The following is a 23,877-nucleotide window of genomic DNA, read 5'->3' on the forward strand; positions in this document are numbered from 1 at the left end:
TGGAAAAGGCCTCATTTTGCCATTTTCAAGGTCAAGAATGGGTGAAGCGAAAACACAAATGAACGAGTGGCGCATAAGAGGTCATTGTGAACGTTGACCCGGGATTTGGTCATCCTGCTTGAATATATCGACGAGATTGCGCACGGACTCCTTGCTGATTCCGGTTTCAGAACAAGCTCAGGGCCTTCCATGTGAAACTTGGAGAGCGGGCCCGTTGTTCAGCCCAGCAGCCAATCATATTTCGTCTTCCCAGCCATGCGCTCATAGTGCCTGACCCAGCCTGAGGCGTCCACGGGTTATGGTGCGCGTGTGCGCGCCTCAGGTGTCATCGATCATCGAGGAACCTACATGAAGGATTTATGGATACTTATGGATACGATGTAAAAAATTCAAGAATGATCTAATGATCTATTACTCATCTAACATATCAGTCATCAAAACCCAGGTATCTCCATATGCGCCGTAATAACCGCCAGTAAACCAAATATGCATGCTTCCAAAGATAAGAGGAAAAACAGATTACGCCTTCTCCAGATGCTCAAGCTTGTGCTTCTCCTGGGCGTCAGCCTCAAGCTGGGAAAGACTGGCCTTCCGGTGTCCCTCGGCCACATCCCGGACGTCGGTGAAGTGGACCGTGGGGACGAAACCCTTAGACTGCCAGGCCTTGGAGACCTTGCCATAAAGCTCATCGACTTGCTCGAGAGAGAGACCCTTGGTCTCGTAGATGCAGGTGTACACAAAGACAAGCGCGATGAAGCAGAAGCCACCCCAGATGAAGAATACCTTGGACTGCAGGTTGGCATTGCCCGGACCGCTGTTGACCATGTAAGGAGTAGCGTAGGCGATAGCCCAGTTGAGCAGCCAGTTGGTGGCGGTTGTGATGGAGAGACACTTGGCACGGGCCTTCAGTGGGAACAGCTCACCAGTCACAACCCAAGCCACAGGTCCCCAGGAGCAGGCGAAGAAGAAGATGTAGATGCAGACGAAGGCGATCAGGACCTTGTTGGCCACGTCGGAAGAGGTTGCAGTGCCAACGATGGCGACGATAAGCTGGCTGACACACATGCCAATAGCTCCAAACATCAACAGAGGACGACGACCCCACTTCTCAACCATGTAGAGACCGGGGAAGGTAGACATCACGTTGACAATGTTGGTGATGAGAGTAATGATAAAGGGGTTGCTGATGCCAGAGGCCTTGAAAAAGGTAGTTCCGTAGTAGACTGACAAGTTAGCAAAAGTGCGAGCAGTAAAACAGTTGATGAGTACATACAGATGAAGTTGACACCGGCCAACTGCTGCAGAGCCTGGATACCGCAACCGGTAGCCAAACGCTTGCCGATGGAGCCGCGAAGGATCTCGAGGTAGCTGGCGGTACCCATGCTGAGCTCATATTCATGGTTGGCCTGGATCTCGGACAATTCCTCGACGATGGCTGGATCGTTGACATCCATGCGGCGAAGGCGGGCTAGAGCCCTAGCGGCGGCCTCGTGCTTATCCTTCTTGATCAGGAAACGCGGGGTTTCTGGAAGAACCAGCATACCCGTCACCAGGATAATGGCCCAGGCAAACTGGATGGCAACTGGAATCCGGTAGCAGCCGGTATCCATACGGTCCTTGGTGGCATTGTTCACAATAGCAGCAATCAGCAGACCAAGGGTAATGGCCAGCTGATAGGCTCCGACGATGGTACCACGAATCCACTTGGGAGCTGTCTCGGATTGATACAAGGGAACTGGTCCTGTCAGTACACGGCCATCAGGATGGACAAAATATGAGTAACATACCAGTCGCCGAAAGAAGACCGACGCCCAATCCGGCGAAGAATCTGCCAGCGACGAACAACGGAATCGAAGTGGCGGCGGTCTGAAGAACGACACCAACGCAGAAGACGACTGAGTCGATAATCATACCAAGGCGTCGTCCAAAGTAATCGGCAACAGGCGCAGCGCCCAGAGCTCCGAAGAAAGTGCCAGCAGACAACAGGGAGACGATCATCGACGATTGAGAGGATGTGATATCCGGATAGTTGTCGTCAGGATTGATGTAGCCGGTGGAGAAGAGCTTGCGCCAGTACGGCATGGCAAGGATGCCGCTGATGGTGCCGGTATCATAGCTAATGCGCAGTCCTCTGGTCAGCTGTTGTGCCAAGGACAATGAGGCCGAGAGACTTACCCGAACAGAATACCACCAAACGCAACGAACAAACCAATGATGATGGCAGGGGCCGCAGAGCCCACTGCATCGTCGGGCTTTCTGATCATGAAGCCCATGATGAAAACCTAGTCTAGTAATGTGCAAAGGACAAAGTGATATAACCAACAATCAAGAGGATTGGAGTATGGAAGTCTCGTCGGGAAACAAGATATCCTGAAACAATGACACAGTGGCAGTCGAGGATGTAATGGGGGAGAAGGAAGAGGTCAAGGAATTGACGATCACCCGGGGTATGCGAGGAGATTTTATACTCCCAACCGGCCTCGTGAGAGTCAACGTGAGTGAAAAGGAGAACCTGGGGTCCCTCGGCCTGGGGATAACCCCGCCATATCCACAGACGAAAGGCACGACTGCTGGTTGGCCGCAATCAGCTTCCTGGCGCAGCTATTTCAAAACAACGGCCATTCCACGGGACAGCGTCACAGCAGTCAGCTGCGTGTCTGGATTTTGGACTCCACTATCCCGGCCGTGTCTGGAGTCTGGAGTCCGGAGTTTCTCTGGAGGAAAACGGGGACTGGAGGAGGTCACCGTATGGGATGCCGAAACGGTCTGCAGCCCGTGGGGACTGGAGGGCACACACGAGGCCGTTTGCACTCGGAATGGGGAAGTAGTCCGAGGTGCTGAGGCTTCATTGGCCGGTGGCACCAAGGTTAGACCGCAGCTGAGACAGAAGAAACAAATAGTCGGTGCAGTAGACAAATTCCAGAAACCCACTCGGGTCGGGAACACCGAATGGTTCATTGGTTGTTGGGGTTGATCAGCTACGTCGATAGCGGGATAGACTTTTCCTTTTTTTAATTAGGGGCCCCTGAAGGCCTGATCGGTGCCAACTTCCCGCCGGTGTACACTTTGAGACCGACATCATCCATGTGTGGCCCGAAATAGAGTCAAAGTGAGACGGTCTGCACTCGCACTGTTTGGTTAGTTCTGTTCTGCTGACTGGGGAAGAATAAGCGAGAGAAAGGCCGAATGCGGGACCTGGAGAAGTGTTTCTAAAGTGAGGTGTAGAGCAACACCGGAGTCGGGAAGGAAAACCTGGAGATGCCGGAATCGGGCATGATTGTCGGCCCCCTCGTGGTCCAATTCGGGCCACTTACACCAGCACGATCCCGGCCTCTTTTCGGCTAAACATCCAATTTTCACAGTTGTACGTAATAATGGAAACCCAAAATAACTTAATTGCCAAGTGAAAATTATTTCAGTGGCTTGGCTTGACTACTGGGAAATCAAGTCTTGTTGGTATCTAGTAGTCTAGGCTGCCAGCTTGAGACTGAGAGAATATTCTCGCATCCGACAGTCGATTCTAATCTGGGGCCTCGAGGCAAATTCCCCCTTGCTTGCGGCCGTCTGACATGCTTTCAGGCTTACAGTACGGATGGGGGGCAAAACGGGGACTCTCTGTAAACTTTCAATTTCTGTTCATACACTTAGGTAACAATAATTCAATCTAATAACAGACACGATCTGGATCAATCTGAAGCAGTCATAAAACTGGTTGAATAATGAAAGAGTAGAAACAAACAGAACCTCAACCATGGATTCAACTGTTTTGTCTTTTCCTGCCACGGAAATTGTGGATTTGGTTTTATCAGGATACAGTAAGATACCATGGTTTTATTTCAAGTCAATGTCTAACAGTCTGTATGCTGGCATGATTACTTTGAGAATAGTCCTTAGACTAATATGTCTCTCTGATTTCCGTAAATCACTCATTCACAAGGACGAAGAACAGACTACGGCAGGCTCCCCACCTGGGGTGTAACCCTACAAAGCAAGGGATATCACATCTTTCATATTCCTCTCAATTGACATCCCAATTGATGGTACACAGTTCCTGTCCCATCCCTTCCTCGTGGTCCCTTATTTTCTTCCCACTGACACGTAGTTTAATATTCGGTAACCGTAAATTGGAATACCTCAAGCCACAAAACAAGAATCACCAAGAATCAGGATCATCAAGGCCAAACACTATTAAGAGGTTTCTTGCCGCCACCACGAACCTTGCTGATCATTAATTTCCACTGAACTTAAAATGCTGATTCGAGTTCCAAGTGTCTAGTCAAGTAACCAGACCCAAGAAAAGATGTTAAAAGGTGATGTTCACTTCTACGTACACTCAAACTGAAATCGCTATGGTTGTCCTCTAGGATGAAACTGGTTTGTAGGTATAAATTTATTACCTCGTGTCAATATCGTTATACCATGCCTGAACAAGATACTTTATTTTATTAAGATAGCTTGGTTGACCGACCCACTAAAATTACCACCGCCAGATCAAAAAGAAATACCATGCCAACACGACGCTGGCCACAAACTGCACCGAGCCAATTAGCTCCCTTCTGATCCTGGCAAGAGTCGAACGGCCTGCCCCGTGTTTCCGCCGATATTCATCGCTCGGCGGTCTCCACTTGGAGTTCTGCTCGGCCTCGTACTCTGCTAGTCCTGGGTAAGCATCATGGGAGGGCTTGGGCCGGGGTGGTGCATTCACAGCGCGACTGGCCAGACCGCGCGGTGACGGAAGTGTAGAGCTGGACGTACTGGAGGATGGGGGAATGGAGGTGATCGATGGCGAAGAGGTGTGCAAGTCTTGTTCGGAGAGAGGTAGGAAAGGATCGGGTGAGTTCGGCTTTGGGAAGTACAGCACTAAAACAATAGCCCGGATGAGAAGGATGGTAAACGTAAATCCAAAAAGAAGTCCGTAGTGGATGAAAATGCCCAGCTGATCCGGGAGGAGGCAAAGATGGTTCTGGATCGTGGACGAAGCACGTTCACTCGGCTTCCCCGTTGTCAGATCAATAGGATTCCAGAGACTGGTGAGTAAAAAGCCAGGGTAACGGACGCCCATTGCCCAGCTGAGACTCTTCACGGTAATCTCCTTGGGTGAGCCACTGAACTCGCGGTGGGAAATCTCGCAGTAGTCATGGTCATCGCCAGAATAGACCTGCACCAGATTGGACCCAATCTTGGAAACCAGATCTTTTGAGATGGTCTGTGTCAAAACATTCTGGTACTGATAGCCTCCACCAAGCCTCAATGAGTTCGGCTCGTCCTCTTCGAGCTCCCCATCCGAGGAGGGAGGATAGCGTTCTCTGAAAGGCCCACACGGTGTAGCCGGCCTGCGGTACAACGGCACATGGGTCAAGAGAACCGTTGGAAGACCAAGAGCTTCCCACTGCGGTTCCTTGGCGACCGCATTTTCCGACACCTTCACAGCATCGTGCTTGAAGAGACGGCCTTTGCTCGCTTGAGTCTCATTGCGCAACATAAGCAGTTCCTCCGTCTCGGCCTTCGCCATATGCCGAGGTACTTCATCGAGGAAGTCCTTCGCCTCCCTCCAAATATGCTCATTAGGCTGCTCTCCATCCCCCGCTCCAGTCCCGGAGCTGCCCGTCCGCGGATCGGGCTGATCCATTGCGCTCAAGGAAACCGTATCGATCGATACGAAGGTGTGGTTCCCAATCACGTCAACACGATTCCCTTGACCAAAGAATGACTGGAACCGGTCACGGACGGGCACCTGAACACCCGACCCGAAGCCCAGGTCATGATTACCCGGTAGACTGGCAATCATCCGTCGACCTCGCGGCTCCGTGGAATGTCCGTCACCCTCATGAAACTGATCTGAAAAGATCTTGACGAATCGATGATATTCTTGCTTCCAGAACGAATCCTTGTATTGCTGATAACGCTTCTCAGGGCTAGTCGTAGATGATGTTCCCCACTCCCTCCCTCCGTCGAACAGGTCACCAAGGAATACGACCGAGTCGGGCCCTAGCTTTCTTTGGATAGATGTAAAAGAGCGGCGCATATACTGGTCCGTGTACTTGACCGTCAAGGTCGAAAGCGGCCATGGCCGACCGGGGTATGTATGGGGATCGACAAGTTGAGGGTCGGCTATAAACACAACATGATGCGGCGTGGCATCTCGGGGCTACCGAAAGTTAGCACTCCATCAATACAGAGATACGTCAAGATCACTAACCCACTTCTCCCACTTGTCCCAGACACAGTTGTCCAGACTCTCCTGGAAAACAGTCCGTTCTCCCCACCACAACGTCAAAACCCACAAGAGTATCAAGGCGGTCGGCACACTAAACACACGCCTCACAAATCGCCAGCAGATCTTCTGAAGTCCAGCTCCATTGTAATCATTTTTGACCTCGCTGAGTGCTGCAGGCATTCTCCCTTCGCGTAGATTCGCAACCCATGTTCTGGCCCACAACGGTAGCGCTTGGTTTAGACGCTCGTGAAGATTGGTAGGTTCGGCGAAGCGATCGCGGCGGGACGGTCGATACGCATGGGCACTGTCACTGCGCGGATAGGAGTAGCTCATGGTTGTGTTGTTGAGTCGAGGAGATAACAGCAGGTGGCTTAGTGTGTAGGCCGCATTGCTCGAAACTCGATGACACGAAGTGAAACAGAAGGTTTTGGCGCTTCAAATGAATAAGGGTATCATACTGCAAAAAAGGAAAGTAAAGGAGTGTAACTGATGAGTAGGATGAAATGTCGGAAAATAACAAGTGAGGTAGGCTGTGGTTGGCAACGTTTAAGCTATCGTTGTCGTGGCTAAGGAGATCTCAGGTGACAATAATAGTACCTAGCAGCAAAAAGCTACGGCCGCCAAGGCCATTGTCATTCCTGATTTAGTAGGTGAGCAGTGCCGCCCAGAGGTCCCACAACCGGGGTGATGGAGTTGAGTGGGGTGACAATGTAGGGCGATAACAATCACTGAATTGACACCCGGAGCTAAGATGGTTCTGTATATCTGTCATAATGTGTACGGATAATCCTTCTAGCTCAGATAAATATTCATAGACCAAACCCAAAAGAGCGATCATAGTATTTTTGGTTGGGAGCGCCAAATCACAATCCTTCGGGTCAGCATAGACAATACCACCCAACTTCTCAATTGCCCACACCGTTCCGCCATACTAAGGGCTTTCTGAATCCTGCCTAGGCCTCTGCTGCTCAGAGAACCTGCTTGTGCGGCCTAGAATGCTGCAGGGCCAACAATATATAAGCTTCTTCGCTTTCAAACCAGGTGGCACCTAATCTGCGCATGTTAGCGCAATACGCCTCCTCTTCGGCCGGGTTCTGAGCTCGAGTTGTGACGTTGAACCGGTCGAGCTGAGGAACTCAAGCTCGACTCCATCGCAGCTCTCGAGTACGTATAGGCCGCCTTGACTAGGCCATCCATATAGCGATGTTCCTGGCCGAGGACCAAAAGAACGTTCGAGCTGTCTGGGACTGCGGGGGACGGTTCTCATAGAATGAATCATCTAATTGTGATGTCATAGTTGAGGGACTTTTGTCCTTGGGATTATTTATTGATATTCTCTCAAAAAGAGGCAAATGAACAGGTTACTATCAGGTGACTTTCCCCCAAGGCACGGGCTTTAGATAATGCTCGATATAACGCGGGAAAGCGTTCTTGATCTCAACCGCTATATATCCCTTATGGATATTTAAGAGCGTTGGAAGAAGCAAGTAGCGACCAATCTTTATGGATAGTGAGCTGTCTCTGAGTGAAGCCTATCATGTGATGTTCTAGGGTTCCTGGGCCGAACTACTGCATGCGCAAGGCGTCTAGAGTATGTGGCACATGCTTATACCTAATCAGCCCATGGATCATTAGAAGCAAGCAAATCAGCTTTAGAAGTATTCCATTGCAGTTGATAAGAATGTATATTAGGGACATTAAAAGTGACATCCAAGATGCAGTTGAAGCCTGTCAACTGATGTAGTCACCCATTATGGGTCATTCAAAAGGACCATCCGAGCCCGAATGGATCTATAAGGAGCAGGATGGAGGCATCCAGATAACATATCGCAATGATACAAATGACAGGGTATGGAAAATAAGGGATAACGGAAGAACGTGCTTTTAAAGACCAGTAATAAAAATGCCAGACCAAACATCATAACGAATTGATTGCACATCGGCATGAGATCAAATCGATTAACTACGACTTCTTGGGGCAGCATTGGCCCTTTTGGGCGCATTCCTCGCCGCATTCAAGAAGACACGCCTGAGGATCTCCTTCTCGGAGGCTTGCGGCTAGACTTGGCAGCTTGCTGGACCCGGAGGGTTCATCATTGCTTCCACGAGACGATGAAGGAAGCGCTTGATTGTCCTCCGCATCGCTATCCGGGGCGAACTCAGGCTGGATGGTGGACGAATGGATTCCATAAGCATGTAGGCATTTCCTAACCTGTCTGGCAAGACGCATGTAACGCTCGGATCCTTCACCCTTGATCTCCGTGTCCACCTGGATGTGGATCGAAGCAACAAGCTTAGTGTCACTGAGTTGCCACACATGCAAGTGATGAGATCCGATGACGCCAGGAAGACGCTCGATATCTTCTTTGATGTGATCAATACTCAATCCTGCAGGCACTGCTTGCAAAAGGATGCGAGACGCGGCCTTGCAGAGCGGAATCGCAGATGCAAGGATGATCACTGTAATCACCAGAGAGATACCAGGATCGACGTAGAACCGCCATGAGTAGTTGGTCAGCCAAATGATTAAAGCCGAAACGATCACACCGATATTGCCAAGCGCATCGCCCATAACGTGAAGAAAGACCCCACGCATGTTAAGATCGTGTCCGTGTGCGTGATTATGCTTGCCTTCCTTGGGCTTTGGTTGCGCGTGGTTGTGGGACTGGTGGATGTCGTCATCACCTGTGGGTTCTTGCCGCTTGTGCGCTGTATCGCTCTCATCGGTGTAGTTGGTCGCTCTGTCCTTGCTGCCAAGAAGATTCGTTCGCTCCGACGGCTGACCGTCCCCGTCGTCATATTCTCGCTGGTCACTGTCCGATTCGGAAGACACATCGTCGAAGCGATTCCGACTGGCAGCAATGATCTCCTGTCTCATCGTAGCTGGGTGAACTTGAATGTCTTCAACACCCAAGATACCACGCCCGGTCCCGGTGCTGTACCGACGAGAACTGCGTTGAGAGTCCAGAGTTCGGCGCTTTCGTGAGTAAGGAGAAGATGGTTCGGTACCACCGTTTGCATCGTCGCGCTTTTACTTCAGTTAGCCAGACGAACGTAGATAGGGGATAGGGAGTAATTACGGTGGCTGTAGAAGCCCGCTTGTCCGCCAGAGTACTTTCCCCATGACCATGAGCAAGCCCTTGTTCCGCTGCATCGACATCTTCGATATCTTCGTTCGAATGGTCATGTCCATGTCCATGGCCGTGAGAGTGCTCATGAAAGAGGAGGAGACCAAGTAGATTCGATAGGAGGCCCAAGCATCCAACAATGCAAACCAACTTCGGATTCTTCACTTCCTGTGGCTCGACGAGTCTCTGGATTGCTTCGAGGAAAATGGACAAACACAAGGCGACGAGGAAGACACCGTTCACCAAGGCACCGAGGGTTTCCGCACGTTGCCACTGTTACAGAGAAAAAGATCAGCCTCGCTCTTGTTGATCTGATCGAATAGGCGAAAGATATGGGAAGATCTTACCCCGTAGGTGTACATTTTCGACTTCGTTTCCTGATTGGCAACCTTGACAGCCCATAATCCGACCAATAACGATATGACATCATTCAACTTCACCGAGTAAGTATTCGATTCATAATCTTGAGTGGTATCTTCAGAATCAAGGGCTCACCATATGAAAGGAATCGGCCACGAGAGCGAGCGAATGAACCGAATAACCTATGAATGGCATCAGCCAAAAGACACATCTTGTGCATGGAGACGAGAGCGGACGGACCGGCTATTAATTCCAGGAGGAAAAATGCGGTGTCAATGACCAGCAGGATCAAGATCCTGTTCGTTTTTGAGAGGCCCATGATTGCTGTAGCCTTGCGACGCGCACAGTGGCGCGATCGGTAGAGAGAGATAGATGATGCTGATTGAATAAGGCTGACGGGTCCTACCGAGGTGTGGCAGATACCAAGCACACCATCGGACGAGGACTAAGCAGAAGGTAGGTGAAGTAGAAAAGGACGTGACAAGAGAAAGTATAATGAGATGAAAAGAGACGCGACAATGAATGGGTATTTCAAGAAGTGAGGAGACAGAAGAGGGGAGGGAGAGATGTTTGTAAGGATCGAAAGAGGGATGGAGTTCCTGGCAAAAGACTGACGCATTTCCGTTCGACTGCCAAACTAGCTTTGGTACTACTATAGGTTTAGTCCGTAGGAGCAAACGGATTTGTCCGATCGGTCCGATGTGGCGTTGTTATTCATTCCTAGTTCAACGGCGGACAGCGTAACTATTTTATTATTTTCGTGGTTTAGTTGAATGCATACGAGCTACTACCTATCTTCGAGAGTTAGACTGCATTCTTCTCCTTGTTTGTTTGTCGCGTCGCGTACTCTCTGATGGTGTATTATCCTTTTGTTCTGGATTGTGGGGCCATTGACTCTCTCCCCTGCTCCTTCGATTGAGACGGAGAGTCTTGACACAGATATTGTGAATGAGAGGATTCTACAGCTTTTTTTTCAGGGTAAAATCTTCTTCAAAAATTTCCGGCACTAGATGCAATCAATCTAGACGACAACAACGACAAGATATACAACTAAAGTCACCCTAGAGTGCTGTAGCGTTCTTTTCAGCCCACATATCTCCACTACTGGAGCCCTAGCTAGGCTTAAGAATAAAAAATGGTCAGTGGTACGCGATGATTCTCAGCATCCACAATTCATATATCCTACTGATAAATCTAGCCGTAGTTTCGGAGTAGTCCATCTAGTACTATTTACTAGGTGCTACTGTGAGGAGTGACTATACAGGAGGAAGATATATATGACTGACTGCTCTCTGCATCTGGTATGTCCTAACCCTCGAGCTGCCGGTACAATTGCTCTTTTTGAATCAAATGAGCCGCCAATTTCACTTCCTTCCGTCAGTACTGCCAAGTTTTCAAAAGCGTGACAAGAAAATGTGGTCTAGCTGCAGAGTTGGAATGACCTGCTGCATGCATTGTCTTACTCTAGCTTCAGAGCCCTCGCCCAATAGGCTCCCTTCTCAAGCAACATTAGTGGTGATTTTAGCCCACCTTATATTCAATTCCGGTCCATAACGTCCTGCGCATGCATAACCAAGAACCTAAAGGGTTAATTAGCCCTCCTCTTCTGCTAAAAAGGCTCATTTAGTGTTTTCGCCTTGACCACACTCCATTGAAACCATGTATCTACTTTTAATGTAATCACAGTGTGATTGAAACAAGATGTCCTAAGAGATAGAGCGAGCTTGGTTTCCTAGAACTAAATGTCTCATCACTACTGAGAATCACGAGCAGTTGATGAAATGCACGCGGGTCTTCTGCGTCAGATCCATCACCATGATGCTTGCTGCCATTGCCATCCTCACCTGTATGCTCAAGAGTCCTATTGGGCATACCCCAGGAAATTGCCTATTCTTCGTCAGGACCGACATCATGAACACCCTGACCGTATGATCATGCCAGCAGTGGCTTCGGACCAGGATTGCCGGGTTTTCGGTGGCCGAAATGCCCAACTCCGATTACATGTGCTCATCGGCCATCACACATGACATTGTTCCCTTCAGATACACTACAGCCGCTTCTCCAACACTACCACCTCCTTCAACCCCTCTGCACCACTCTCGTTCTTTTCCTCTGCTTCTGTCCCCCGCAATGGCCTCCGTGCATACCCTCCATAACCAAACCACACGCTCAATGCACTCTTGATAGCACCGACCCCGCCCTGCGTAGCAACTCGATCGGCCCTCGCAACCACCCCCTGAAGCCTCCTCGCTTCCTCCATCTCCCCCAAATGATACAGCTCAACTAGCCTCACACAGGCCTTAGGCGCAATATTCGCCAATCCCGCAACCACGCCCGACCCACCACCCACCAACGTCTGCAGCGTCGCATCCGCCGAGCCCCCAAAGCACATAAACCCCGATCCCCGCTCCGCAGCCGTCGCAGGTTGCACAGCTGCAACAACCCGGTTCAGCTTCCCCATATCATTACATGTAAGTTTGCACCCGACGAGATTGGGATGCCCTGCCAGCGAAGCAAGCGTCTCCGCGTCGAGGTCCACGCCCGTCACCGCAGGGTAGTTGTACAACAGCACCGGGATGGGCGACGCGCCAGCTACATCCTCGAAATAGGCCTTTAGGCTCGGAAGCGTGTACTGCGCCTTGTAGGTGGAAGGAGGTAGGATGAGCGCGTAGTCAGCCCCCGACTCAAACGCATCCTGGCACAGCTCGATCGTCTCGCTGGTGGACGGCGCGCCGCAGCCTGCGATGAGCGGGAGCTGTGGGTACCCCGCTGCTGCGACGGCGTGGCGTGTGGTTCGGGTGATGCGGGCCCGTTCTGTGTGGGAGAGGTGTGCGGCTTCCCCGTAGATGCCTTGCGTGATGAGGCCCATGGCTCCGGCTTTGGCCATGCGTATGGCGTGCTGCGCGACTGTGGACTCGTCGAGCTCTTCGGTTTCCGGGGAGAAGAAGGCGAGGAGCGGAACGTAGAGGCCTGGCTTGAGGGCTCGGCGGGGGTGTTCTTCTGAAGGAGGGTTGTTGGTGCTGGAGTAGGTTTGGCTGCGGTGCGATTGGGAGTAGATGGTGTTCGTGTTGGGGGTTTTGGAGGCGTCTTTATCGGCCATGTTCAGGTGGGTTGGCGTATTCTGATGGACATTAGCACCTCGGTAGATGACTGAATAGCGGCTATAGAGGTTACAAGTGTGGTAGTGTTTTTCAAAGGAAGTATCATAGCTATGTCATTATGCGTAGTGAACCCAACCAGGGATCAGAAGTATCTCCCTTGCCATTGATGTCTGTCTACATTAATTTCGTCTGTTTGGTACTCAGAAGAACTAGATCCAATTCGATGATAGCCAATTGAGAAGCGAGTATGGTGCAAAGGTATCTAGCGACTGGTTGAGGAAGCAATCAAAGAGCAATAAACCAAAACACATCCTCAAGTTTTTCCAGTAGTTGAAGCTACCGGCTCAAATAATGCAGCTAGGGCTGTCATATCACTTGTTTCAGTAAATTCAGAGGCAGTCAGAAGATCATCTCGTTCCGCGAAGATGAAGCCGTCCTCCCTGAACTCGTCGTAATGACAGTCAAACTCACTGTCAACGAACTGGAGCTCCAGGTACTCTCTCAACATGTACTCGAAGAATTGATGGTGAGGATACCGCGCAGGGTTTTGGGAAGAGAATTCATTGTCACGGCCCGCCATTCGGTGCAGATCATACAGGAACTGGTAGATATGCTGAAACCCTACCCCTGATCTTGTCTGTGACGTACGCGAAACAGGAGTAGCGACAAGATGAGAGTCGACTGCATCAGCGGCCTTTGCTGGAGTTGAGATATACTCAGGAAAGAAGGTTCCAAATAGCACAACAGGAGTCGTTCTGGCAGGCTTGTAGAGAAGATCCGGGGCAACTCTGGTTCTCCCATGTTCTTCGGAGCCGTTCCCATTCACGATGATCGGTTGCCTGTCCTGAATGCCAGTCAAAACCTCCAAGGCAAAAAGCAGCTGGCCCAGTTCGACGAACACAACAGCCGCCTCTGAGGAACTAAGGCCTTGAGGCGCTGCGAAAGGGGGAAGGATCTCTGTGGTTTGCTCGTGAAGGTTAAACTGGTGCGCGCGCTTCTTGCCTTGCTGAACAAGAAACTCTCCAAGAGCCTTGAAGCTACCATGAATGCCTCCACCCTCTCCAAGCTTGTAGGGGGCAAAGGTCATGAGATAATCGAGCTCGTCTCCACCCACTGGCTCGCTCGACATGTCATCAGATGCCAATGCCTCGACATACTTCTCCAGAAAATTCGGTAGTCCCCAATTTGCCGCAAAGTACATCGGTTCCTGGTATGCACGATAGAGAACGGCGCCTGCCAGGAGGACTCGGTAGATAGAACTGTGGAATCGCTCTCTCCATAGAACCCACAGTGCAGCGCCGTCCGACTGGTCACGTTGTATTTCATTCTTCAAGTCCTCCTCGTCTCCCACATAGATCTGTTCAGCACACTTGGCCAGATGCTCAAAGTCGCGCACCTGCCGGAATTCTCTGAGCGACGGTCTGCGAACGGCACCACTCAACGTGGAAAGGGGAAACGGGTCTGGGGGTAACTCTTCTTTCTGGAAGCTTTCAAGCACGATTTCTGTCGCTCGAACCTGGAGACTCCGTCATTCTTGGTATCATGTACAGTTTTGCACTACTTACTGCCATCAAGGCATCATCCAACGCCAGGATTTGCTTCTGTGCAATACTCCATATTATCTGAGGAGCATGGCACAGCCACACATCATGGAACCTCCTGCATGCTGAAGCGCAGACCACAACTTCTTCCACGGTCTCGAAGTTCTTCAGGATTTGGATTATTATCTCGGGGACCAGCTTTGAAGCCATATTGAGGGGAAGGGGTGGCATGGAAGAAAGATGGAAAGGTTGGCTGGGTGAAGCCTGTTTACACTAGGTGAGGATGATTGATCGTCTTCAACCATGGCTCACTTGCTCCCTGACACGGTTGGTGTTGCTCAACCCTTAGTATTCACCGACAATGATATTTGCATTGCCTCAACAAATCACGAAGAGATCATTTGCGAAAAGAGCAGAAGTATACTATTGATGATGTGCATGATGGCCAGGGATTTGTACAATAGTAACAAGAAAAGATGCGGCAGAAAGCATGAAGCGCCTGTATTATAGATATCTAGAGTTGGTGTCTTAATGATCTTTGGTATAAACATTAGCCAAATCGATGACACTTGCTCTGGACTCTTACAACCAAATAACCAGTCGATAATACCACCTCAATGATATGATTCTCAGAAGAAGTCCTTGAGTATATTTGAACACAGAGTAGAAAGGTGGCCCTGCATTCAGGTCTACCACGTTTGAGTTGGCCTGCTTCTGTTTGCTTCCCCTCACTAAGCCACTGCCAATGCACCTTTCCCTCTCGCACTCCTCTCCCACTGGATTCTCTCCCTCGTTGCAATTACCCTCGCAGCTCCTTCATCTACGTCTCTTGTTTCTTCGCATCATTCACAACTCGACCAACATGGAAGTTTTTCTTCATAATCTCCCCAGTCATCTAACGGATGAGGGTCTGAGAAAGCAGCTTGAACCTTTTGTTAGGCGACTGGGAATCGTCGACTATCTATGTGAGAAGCCAAAAAGGAAACCATTCGGGCATGTGACGTTTCTTCATCGAGAGGACGGTGAGAGATTCATCCTCGCTCATGGGCAGGAGGAGCTTCCGCAGGCTATAGGCACGCGTGGACGACCGCGCCTCAAGTCCAAGATGCAACTGATGGGCACTGATGTTTTCTGCGCTCGAAGCAAGCGGCCATCACAGGAGCTTGCCCTTCGTAGCCTAGAGCATACGGCTGAGCAACGTACAAAGGACAGCGTACACAAGTATGAAGAAGAGGTGTCCGTTTCCTTTGGGCTACAGGGATTCAGTTGTGGTTATTGCGAGTTCTCTGGAGATCAAGTGGCCTACGTCCCTGAAGTGCAATTTCAAGATACGGGAATTATGAAATTCAAGAAGCGTGTGATTATTGTCAAGTTGAGAACCAATCGCCTCATTCGAATTCCTCTCAGTACAGTCGTCGGTCTCGTCTGGTCCCGTAAAGGAGATATGACCTTGACGCTCTCCACGGTCCCATACTTCTTTTCGGTTGAAACATCTGTTGATATCCTGATGACGATGGTGTATAATCTAAGCATCAAGTCTCACGGTGTTGCAAATGGCGCGGCACCTACACGATTACGCAAGTGCTCACTGGACCAGCGACATGCAGAGGTTGTTGGGCAATGCTTGGTGTACCAGTTCAGAGTCTCCCCAATCGACCTTCTTACGGCGATACAAGAACTGAAGCACTGGGAAGTAACGATTATACACTACGATCTGATCTCTGGAGGCATTCGTTCGGTGACTTTCGAAGAACATATGAGTTTGTTCAGGAGACAACTCGCCTCTTATGCCAGGGAGAACTTACTCCCTTTCGGCGTCCTCTTCCAACTCCAAGCGCTTGCCTATAACGGATACCTCTTGCCACAAACAGTAATGAGTCTGGCAAATGAGCTTTGGAAAGAATACAAGGCAAACAGAAAGGAAGGCCAAACCCCAATATCCGTCCCGTCTATTCGAAAGCTCTTTGGCATGATACCCTGGCCGTTTCCACACGAGGATCCCGCGAACCTTGAAGTCGCATCTTTGATGGCCGCACTTCGCCAAAATGAGAAGGATATACAACTGGGCATCGTGCAGGGACAAGGTGTCCTGGGCCCAACCCAGAATCTAGCGCTGATCCACAGGGTAATGGTAACCCCGACACGGGTTACACTCCATGGCCCAGAACCCGAGCCTTTCAATCGCATTCTCCGGCGGTTTCCAAACCATCACGACAACTTCATCCGAGTTCAATTCTGTGACGAAGAAGGAGGTGATCTATATTTTAACTCAAGAGTCAACTTTGATGATGTTTTTTCTCGATTCAAGAATGTCCTCACTCGCGGAATCCAGATTGCAGGCCGTACCTACTCGTTTCTTGGATGGTCCCATTCTTCTCTCAGAGCGCATTCAGTGTGGGCAAGTGCAATCAATTTATGCCTCGGAAGGACCTTAGCTAATGTGGCTCTCTCCTAATAGTTTTCTTCCCCTTTCTTTGACGCGAATGGTACCTTCCAGACGTATTTCAGCATCATCAAAGCTCTTGGTGATTTTTCCAAAATTGTCTCTCCGGCTCGGTGTGCCGCACGTATCGGGCAAGCGTTCTCAGAGACGCCGTTTGCCGTCCCAATCAAGGCAAACAACATTAATATAGTGGAGGTGCCAGACATGAGGTCGGAAGATGGTTCAAGAGTATTTAGCGATGGAGTGGGGTCACTTTCAATCGGCGCCCTCCATAAGATATGGGCAAATATACCCCCCAAGAAAGGGAGACCTACGTGCTTCCAAATTCGTCTAGGAGGATCCAAGGGCATGATAGCAGTTGATAGCAGACTCCCCGGCTCTGTCATACAGGTTCGACCATCCATGATCAAATTTGATGCTGATATGATAGACTTGGAGATCTGCGACATGGCCAACAAACCAATACCACTTGTGCTGAACCGACAGATGATTAAGATCCTGGAGGATATGGGAGTCGCGGAGGATTGGTTTTTCAATCTTCAGACTACTCAACTGCAGCACCTTCGGAGCATCACCGCAAGCGCGCGAAACACGGCTGTCTTCATCAAAAGACAGGCCATCGGAGACTGTTTCGGGCTCTTTAGACTATTTTATCAAGCTCACCTCCTTCAGATTAACTACAAAAAGGTACCTTTTCTGCGTTCACTCGTCGAAGCGGTGGTACTCCGTGAAGTTCGTCTGCTGAAGCACAGGGCCCGCATTCCTGTGAAAAAGGGCATAACGCTTTTCGGTATTGTAGACGAGACCGAGTTCTTGCAGAGCGATGAGGTGTACGTGACATTTGAAACCGTGGAAGGACGGTTTGAGCCACCACCACCTCCCGGAAGGCTTCTGATAACGCGCTCGCCAGCTCTCCATGACGGAGATATACAGCAGGCTTACCAGGTACTTCCACCGGCAAATCATCCATTAAGACAACATCGAAACTGTGTCGTCTTTAGTGCGAAGGGAGACCGTGATCTTCCAAGTAAACTGAGTGGAGGAGATCTTGACGGCGATATCTACAACATTATCTGGGACCCGGAGGCACGACCAAAATGCACATTCAAGCCTGCTGACTACCCTCGGGTCGAGCCTCTCAGCGTAGGCCGTCTCGTTACGGCTGATGATATGGCTGACTTTTTTATCGATTTCATGAGGACCGATCATCTAGGAGTTATCGCTACTAGGCACATGATCTTGGCGGATCAGAAGGATGAAGGCACATCTCACCCGGATTGTAGAAGACTTGCTCAGTTACACTCGACGGCGGTGGACTTTTCGAAGACGGGAATTCCCGTAGAGTTGGGTGAGCTTCCAAAAGCGAACAACTTCAGGCCGGACTTGTAAGCTTCTGTCACCTGGCACTCTTTCCCCCTTTCTCTTGCACCTTTCTGATGGGGAAATTTGAGCATCATACTGACTGGCAATGTGGATACGCAGCTTGGCTCCAGGGCCTCAGGCGCACATTTATGCGAAATCCGACATTTACTTGGATCGATATGTTTTGCAGACCGCATATGACGAAGACGACGACCTCGAGCTTCCACGAAAGTACTACAGATCCGAAAAAATCCTTGGAAAGCTATACCGAGCGGTAGACGAGCGAAAAATCTGGTTCAATGAGATCCATTCGGAAACCGCTCCAGATGAAGAGTTTTTCTGGGAAGAATTTATTTGGTCAATCACCAGGCGCTGCAATGCGTTTTCGCCAATGTCATGTGAACGTTGGATAGACGAAGCTACGTGCATCCGGCTGGCGTAAGTCCTTCTTTTGCTCTGCTCTTTTGCTCTTTTGCTCTGATCCCTTAAAGTTACTGACCAACTTCAGGTACGAGGACGCAATCTTTTCCGCAAGAAACAATTACTCCGACCACCCAATCAAGCCACTTAGCGAGCTAGAGGTCTTTATCGGCTCCGTCATAAACAAGTCTGGCGTACAAACTCGTCGACAGCGCGATCAATCGCAGAAACTGGCGGACGAGTTTGAGCGTATTGCCTCGTGGATCACGGACCAGATGCATAGACATCGCAAGGTGGAGATTCCGCGTACAGACTATAAAACAGGCACAGAAACATTAGAGCTCTGCCTTGCGTGTTTCCAAGTTGCCGAAGAACAGAATGCCGATAGCACGTATGGTCGTAGGAACGATTATGGCGAGCTCAAGAGCTTTCGAATCGTTGCAGCTTGTGCGCTGCTTGCCGAGCTGGATATCCTCGAGAAGGGACAAAAGCAGAGCCTAGCTTCGGGCTTGACGGGTTGACGTGTTACTTTGCTGCTGCTGCTGTGCTCTGTTAAACAACCGAAGTCGAACTACTATATGAAGCTTGTGTTTCCCCCTGGCAGTTCAGTGTACGGTCTAGTGAGACCCAGTCTAGGCTTAGATGGGCAGTCTCTTCACATGCCTGAGCTGACCTCAGTTTTACCAGAGGGATTTTGAAACTCAAAACCTCGTTAGGTCCCTCTAGTTTATGTGCTTCGTGGATTTGGACGTCTTACATCTGTGTACTGAGCTTATAAGAATATCAACAGCTCTCTCTTTATCATTATTCAACTTTCGCAAAAGCAGCAGCAGCCGAGGCAATGTTTAGTACTTGAAAGGGTATGAAATATATTGTATGGAGTACTCTGTGGGGTGAATTCAGCCATGGTCATCAAGCCATAAGGACCTGGATGGCATCGTGCGATTGGCTTATAGAATGTCCGACATTCTACCGCGCGCATCCTGGGAATGATGATGATCTAGTTTTAACTTAATTTCCGGCAAAACCTTCCCGTACGAGAGCACGTGCTTGTTCTGCTAACAGTCGGCCCTGGTGAGTCCCTTCAGCGGGCATCATACAGGGGACTGTTGGCTATGCAAGGGGCTACAAGCATGTAAGGCCCGTCGATCTTCCATTTTCCTTTGCTTTGGCCTCCGTTTATGTTTCCCAGGTCTTCCAAGGTCCTTCGTCAGTCTGTCAGGTACTCGTACCGAGATCGGATCTTTTTCCAAGAAGAAACGTCACACATCCGCAGGGTGAGAGCCGTCAGTATGCAAATCAGAATGTTGCCAATCGAGGGGCCACCCTGTCGTGTGACGTGTCCAGTGAAGAGTCGTACAGACCGTTTGCTTCGGAAGGAAGGGGTACTTGCATCATGTAAGCACTTGGTATTAGTTTAGCACTACCAAGCACTGAAGATGATCTCCACATATGAAGCAATCGGGAATGTGCCTGGCCATTCACTTATACAAGGTTTAACGAAAGAATGGCCCAATTGCTCCATTCGGTAAGCGGTTATCTGATTCAACATATAAGAAGGATCGGGCCAACCCCAGGGAGTGCACGGATATGAACCCGCTTAGCCTAGACTGCATGGTAAAATAGTCCAGCAATTTGGGGCTTCTGTAGAGGCTCACTGAGAAGAAAGCCTGACCGTATGCTCTTCAATTGACTAAGAGAAGAGCACGATGGCGGACGAAAAGCACTCAGGGCCCATACCTTTGAAACAAGATATACTCAGCCAGTTTCCGGCGGAGAAGCCGCTACCGACATTATGTGAAACAGAAGAAGGGGCTGACCCAGAATCTGACGGGCCATGTTATAGTGTGTTATCAGAGAGAGAAAAGGTCTTGACTGTCTCGATCGCTTCTCTGGCAACTTTTTTGTCTCCCCTCTCGGCCAGCATCTACTACCCGGGGATTGAAGCAGTGGCGCGGGATCTTCATGTGTCAAACCACACCATTAATCTTACCGTCACCTCCTTCAAGGTGAGTTTCTGCGTTCCTGTCCAAGCCAATGGCAATAGGCTAAGTCAAAGCCTAGGTATTTCAAGGAATCGCGCCTTTGGTAACAGGTAGCCTGTCTGATCAGACAGGTCGTCGCGCTACCCTCATGATCAGTTTGATTCTGTATGTTGGGATAAATGTCGGTCTGGCCGTCCAATCAACCTTTCTTGCACTCATCGTACTTCGGTCACTCCAGAGTATTTTCAGCAGCACTGTGGCCATTGTGGGTACTGCAACAACAGCTGATGTGGTATCTGGTGCGGAGCGCGGAAAATATATGGCATACACAGTGCTAGGAGCGACCGTTGGCCCTGCTCTTGGGCCAGTAGTAGGAGGGATCCTCACGCACTACCTTGGTTGGCGGAGCGCGTTCTGGTTTTTGACGATCTTTGCTGGATTTTTGCTCCTGTTGGTCGTCACACTGCTGCCTGAAACCTGCCGTGCCGTCGTAGGGAACGGTAGCGTTGCCCCCCAGAAATGGAACTATCCATTGAAGGACGCCCTGTTTCCAGGTCGCCACTCTACACCTGCTCAATACCAGACAATAGCCACTTTCAAGCAGCGTCCGAGCCCTTGGAATACTCTCACACTGGTTTGGGACAAGGAAGCTGCATGTACCATCCTTTTCAGCGCCGTCATATATGCGGGTTATCTTTCCATCACGACGACCCTTCCCTTTGAGCTGGGAAAGCACTATGGTTTCAATGCGCTGCAGATCGGGTTATGCTATCTATCATACGGAGGCGGAAGCTTGACCTCGCGATGGACAGCCGGAACCTTGATGAACTGGAATTTTCGGCGTTTTGCCCATCATGTGGGATTTGATATCCACCACAAGAAAGAACTCAAACTTACGAGTTTTCCCTTAGAGAAGGCCAGGCTTCAGGTCGCTCTCCCACTCGTATACATCGCTTCTGTGTTCATTGTCGTGTACGCCTGGGTTCTTAACTTTGAAGTTCACGTGGCTGTACCGCTTCTCATGTTGTTCTTGGTGGCTCATGCATTATCCGGGATTACCAGTACTTTGACGACATTGATCATCGACTGTCATGCTGAACAGCCAGCTACCGCCACGGCTGCAACGAACTTTTTCCGATGCTTGTTTGGAGCAGGCGCGACCGCTGCTGCCGTACCGCTTATCGACCGAATCAATGTAGGTTGGACAGGGACACTGCTTGGCTTTTTGTGCGTTAGTTTGAGTCCGTTAGCATGGATGGTGTTCGTCTTCGGGCATAGTTGGCGGCTTCAAAAGGAAGGAAGGCTTTCTCAATAGCATAGCTCGTTTACGAACCAGTGATCATAGAGGTGTCCCTTCTTTCTGCACCTTCACTAATAGGAATATTAGCTTCATTCGTAATCACGCAACGAAGCCTTTGAGGGCGCAAAACGCTGACGCATGCCTTGATGGACTTCTGGTATAAATGAATCTCAACTTCTTCGAGACAATCAACACAAAGCTGATGGATCCGAGGCTCACAGTTTGCTACCGGGTATATTCAACTCGAAGGACATAGAAGTGGCCAAGCAAAATTTTTCAAGCAGAGGAGAGAGGATCACTGAACACATGATAAAGCAGGTTGGGTCTTAAGAAAAGAGCAATCACATGATTATTCGAGTGCTTTTGCTTTGGAATACTCGCAAGCAAGCCAAATAAATCTCTGTAAAATTCACACTCAAGCGTCACTCAGGTCTTATCCTTGTTGGCACGTCTCAGTCGGTGGGAAATATGTGTTTTTACGCAGTCTTCGACCTCATATTCAAGTGGCCACAACCAATGTCTCTGCCCGACTCGGAAATGTGCGTTTTTCGACAGCGGAACAGAACCGCAAGGCATGCTGACCAGTCTGGACTCTCACAGGACTGGGACGGACTTGAGAACAGAGCTCTACTACTCTTTGCAGAGAACATGACAGCGAGCACGAAAGATTTCCTTCTTTTTTGCCTTCGAAATGCACAGCTTTGGCAACAATGAACTCCTTACAGTAGTTAGGGGCTAGGCTCTACCATGGTTGCACTTTCCCCATACAGTAGGCAATTTGTGAGTTCCTCAACTATGAGTTTTCCGAATTCTTCAGGGCAAAATCACCCACTCTCTTTCAACCTATTCAATATCAACACGCGTCACTAGGTCAGAGTATCTAAACTCTGACGCAGACCATATTTCGACATCTTTCAATCCTTGTTTACACACGTTCATCTAGTCCTTCGCCTACACTCAGATAAACAAGCAGGATGGCCACAGATAGCCCTGGCGCATGGGCCCTGTGGTTTCTGATGCTTGGCATCTATTCAATCGTCACGATTACATTCCTATTTCTGGGTACCATTTGTGCAGCCCTTGTCACAGTCCAGTATGTATTTCTGAAAGTAGAACAGATTGTTCTCCTTGCTAACTTATACCCTCGGCTGCCAGCCTGCGTGGAAAGCCCACTCTAGCATTTCGGCTCACTGAAAACGGTAAAGAGACCATGGTGTATGTCTACAATGATGAGCACTGGCTTGTTCACGGTAAGCTCTACTCTTGGATGGTACATGTCGAGTGGAGTCTAATGTTTTCGATGGGTGACCAGCTGTCGCTGATCATCTTGTCGCACGGAAGACAAGAGTGGAGGACCTAGAGGCTCAGAACGAACAGCCCGGCGTATTGAATGAAAATCTTGAGGGCATACCACGGCCCTGACAGCTACAAGCTTACTCACTTAGGACAAAGTTGGAGGAATGCATCACAGGAGGTTGACGAATAGATGCAGACCATTGAACACCAGACTGACTTTGGTGGGATCACAGCTCGCTGAAAATATTATTTCTAGCTATATAGAGCATTCCCAGGTCTTCCGTTGCTGATACGCTGTCGCAGGATATGTGAAGTGGTTTTATGGGTCGCTCTTCGCTTTGACTTGGTTGCCATGACACGAGCTTGAACGGATGCCACGGGGTTGCTGGAATTGCTACCAATGATTGCACGGGGAAATCCCGAATTAGCTATTGCTGTTTAATAGTGCAATATAGTCTACTTGGTTGGTGTGATCAAAGACAGGAAGACTCAAAGAAGTCATATACCTTATCTTTAACTTGGTCCTTACGCAGATCTGACATTGGTTCATTCGTCATTGCAAAGTACGACCAGAGATGCCGTGAACAGCAGACTTATATAGAACATTTGCCAAAGCAGAAGCAGCACTTTTCTGACGCGTCTATGCTTGACTCTGATGCCCGGAACTGTGGATTTGAATTGTATTTCACGTCTAGGACTCGCAAAGCACGAACAATCCGGTCAT

At 49.7% G+C, this 23,877-nt stretch overlaps 7 protein-coding genes across 7 annotated transcripts; 3 read left to right on the forward strand and 4 right to left on the reverse strand.

The window, feature by feature from the left end:
- Positions 1-519: 519 nt before the first annotated feature.
- On the reverse strand, positions 520-2,273 carry ALT_3634 (sugar porter family MFS transporter; the record flags this gene model as incomplete). Its single annotated transcript, XM_033556443.2, has 4 exons — positions 520-1,223; positions 1,274-1,735; positions 1,788-2,116; positions 2,176-2,273. The coding sequence occupies 4 exons, from the start codon at positions 2,271-2,273 to the stop codon at positions 520-522; spliced, it is 1,593 nt and encodes a 530-aa protein (XP_033412334.1).
- A 131-nt stretch (positions 2,274-2,404) lies between these two features.
- ALT_3635 (uncharacterized protein) lies at positions 2,405-2,974 on the forward strand (the record flags this gene model as incomplete). The annotated part of the gene is made up of 1 exon (XM_033556442.2): positions 2,405-2,974. One exon carries the CDS (start codon positions 2,405-2,407, stop codon positions 2,972-2,974), a length of 570 nt encoding a protein of 189 aa, XP_033412333.2.
- Positions 2,975-4,477: 1,503 nt separating this feature from the next.
- On the reverse strand, positions 4,478-6,550 carry ALT_3636 (putative manganese ion homeostasis (Fr); the record flags this gene model as incomplete). Its single annotated transcript, XM_033556441.2, has 2 exons — positions 4,478-6,148; positions 6,200-6,550. The coding sequence occupies 2 exons, from the start codon at positions 6,548-6,550 to the stop codon at positions 4,478-4,480; spliced, it is 2,022 nt and encodes a 673-aa protein (XP_033412332.2).
- A 1,630-nt stretch (positions 6,551-8,180) lies between these two features.
- ALT_3637 (cation diffusion facilitator family transporter) lies at positions 8,181-10,024 on the reverse strand (the record flags this gene model as incomplete). Its single annotated transcript, XM_033556439.2, has 5 exons — positions 8,181-9,245; positions 9,298-9,618; positions 9,693-9,779; positions 9,841-9,887; positions 9,946-10,024. The coding sequence occupies 5 exons, from the start codon at positions 10,022-10,024 to the stop codon at positions 8,181-8,183; spliced, it is 1,599 nt and encodes a 532-aa protein (XP_033412330.2).
- A 1,728-nt stretch (positions 10,025-11,752) lies between these two features.
- Positions 11,753-14,557, reverse strand: ALT_3638 (putative 4-hydroxy-2-oxoglutarate aldolase, mitochondrial; the record flags this gene model as incomplete). Its single annotated transcript, XM_033556437.2, has 3 exons — positions 11,753-12,826; positions 13,147-14,322; positions 14,372-14,557. 3 exons carry the CDS (start codon positions 14,555-14,557, stop codon positions 11,753-11,755), a joined length of 2,436 nt encoding a protein of 811 aa, XP_033412328.2.
- Positions 14,558-15,209: 652 nt separating this feature from the next.
- On the forward strand, positions 15,210-19,093 carry ALT_3639 (RNA dependent RNA polymerase; the record flags this gene model as incomplete). The annotated part of the gene is made up of 4 exons (XM_033556436.2): positions 15,210-16,739; positions 16,806-18,175; positions 18,273-18,590; positions 18,661-19,093. 4 exons carry the CDS (start codon positions 15,210-15,212, stop codon positions 19,091-19,093), a joined length of 3,651 nt encoding a protein of 1,216 aa, XP_033412327.2.
- A 1,188-nt stretch (positions 19,094-20,281) lies between these two features.
- ALT_3640 (putative MFS multidrug transporter) lies at positions 20,282-21,835 on the forward strand (the record flags this gene model as incomplete). The annotated part of the gene is made up of 3 exons (XM_089599610.1): positions 20,282-20,581; positions 20,637-21,752; positions 21,794-21,835. 3 exons carry the CDS (start codon positions 20,282-20,284, stop codon positions 21,833-21,835), a joined length of 1,458 nt encoding a protein of 485 aa, XP_089455948.1.
- Between the last annotated feature and the right edge of the window lie 2,042 nt (positions 21,836-23,877).

Source organism: Aspergillus lentulus (genome assembly GCF_001445615.1).
Source record: "Aspergillus lentulus DNA, contig: Alt08, strain: IFM 54703, whole genome shotgun sequence".
NCBI lineage: Eukaryota > Fungi > Ascomycota > Eurotiomycetes > Eurotiales > Aspergillaceae > Aspergillus > Aspergillus lentulus.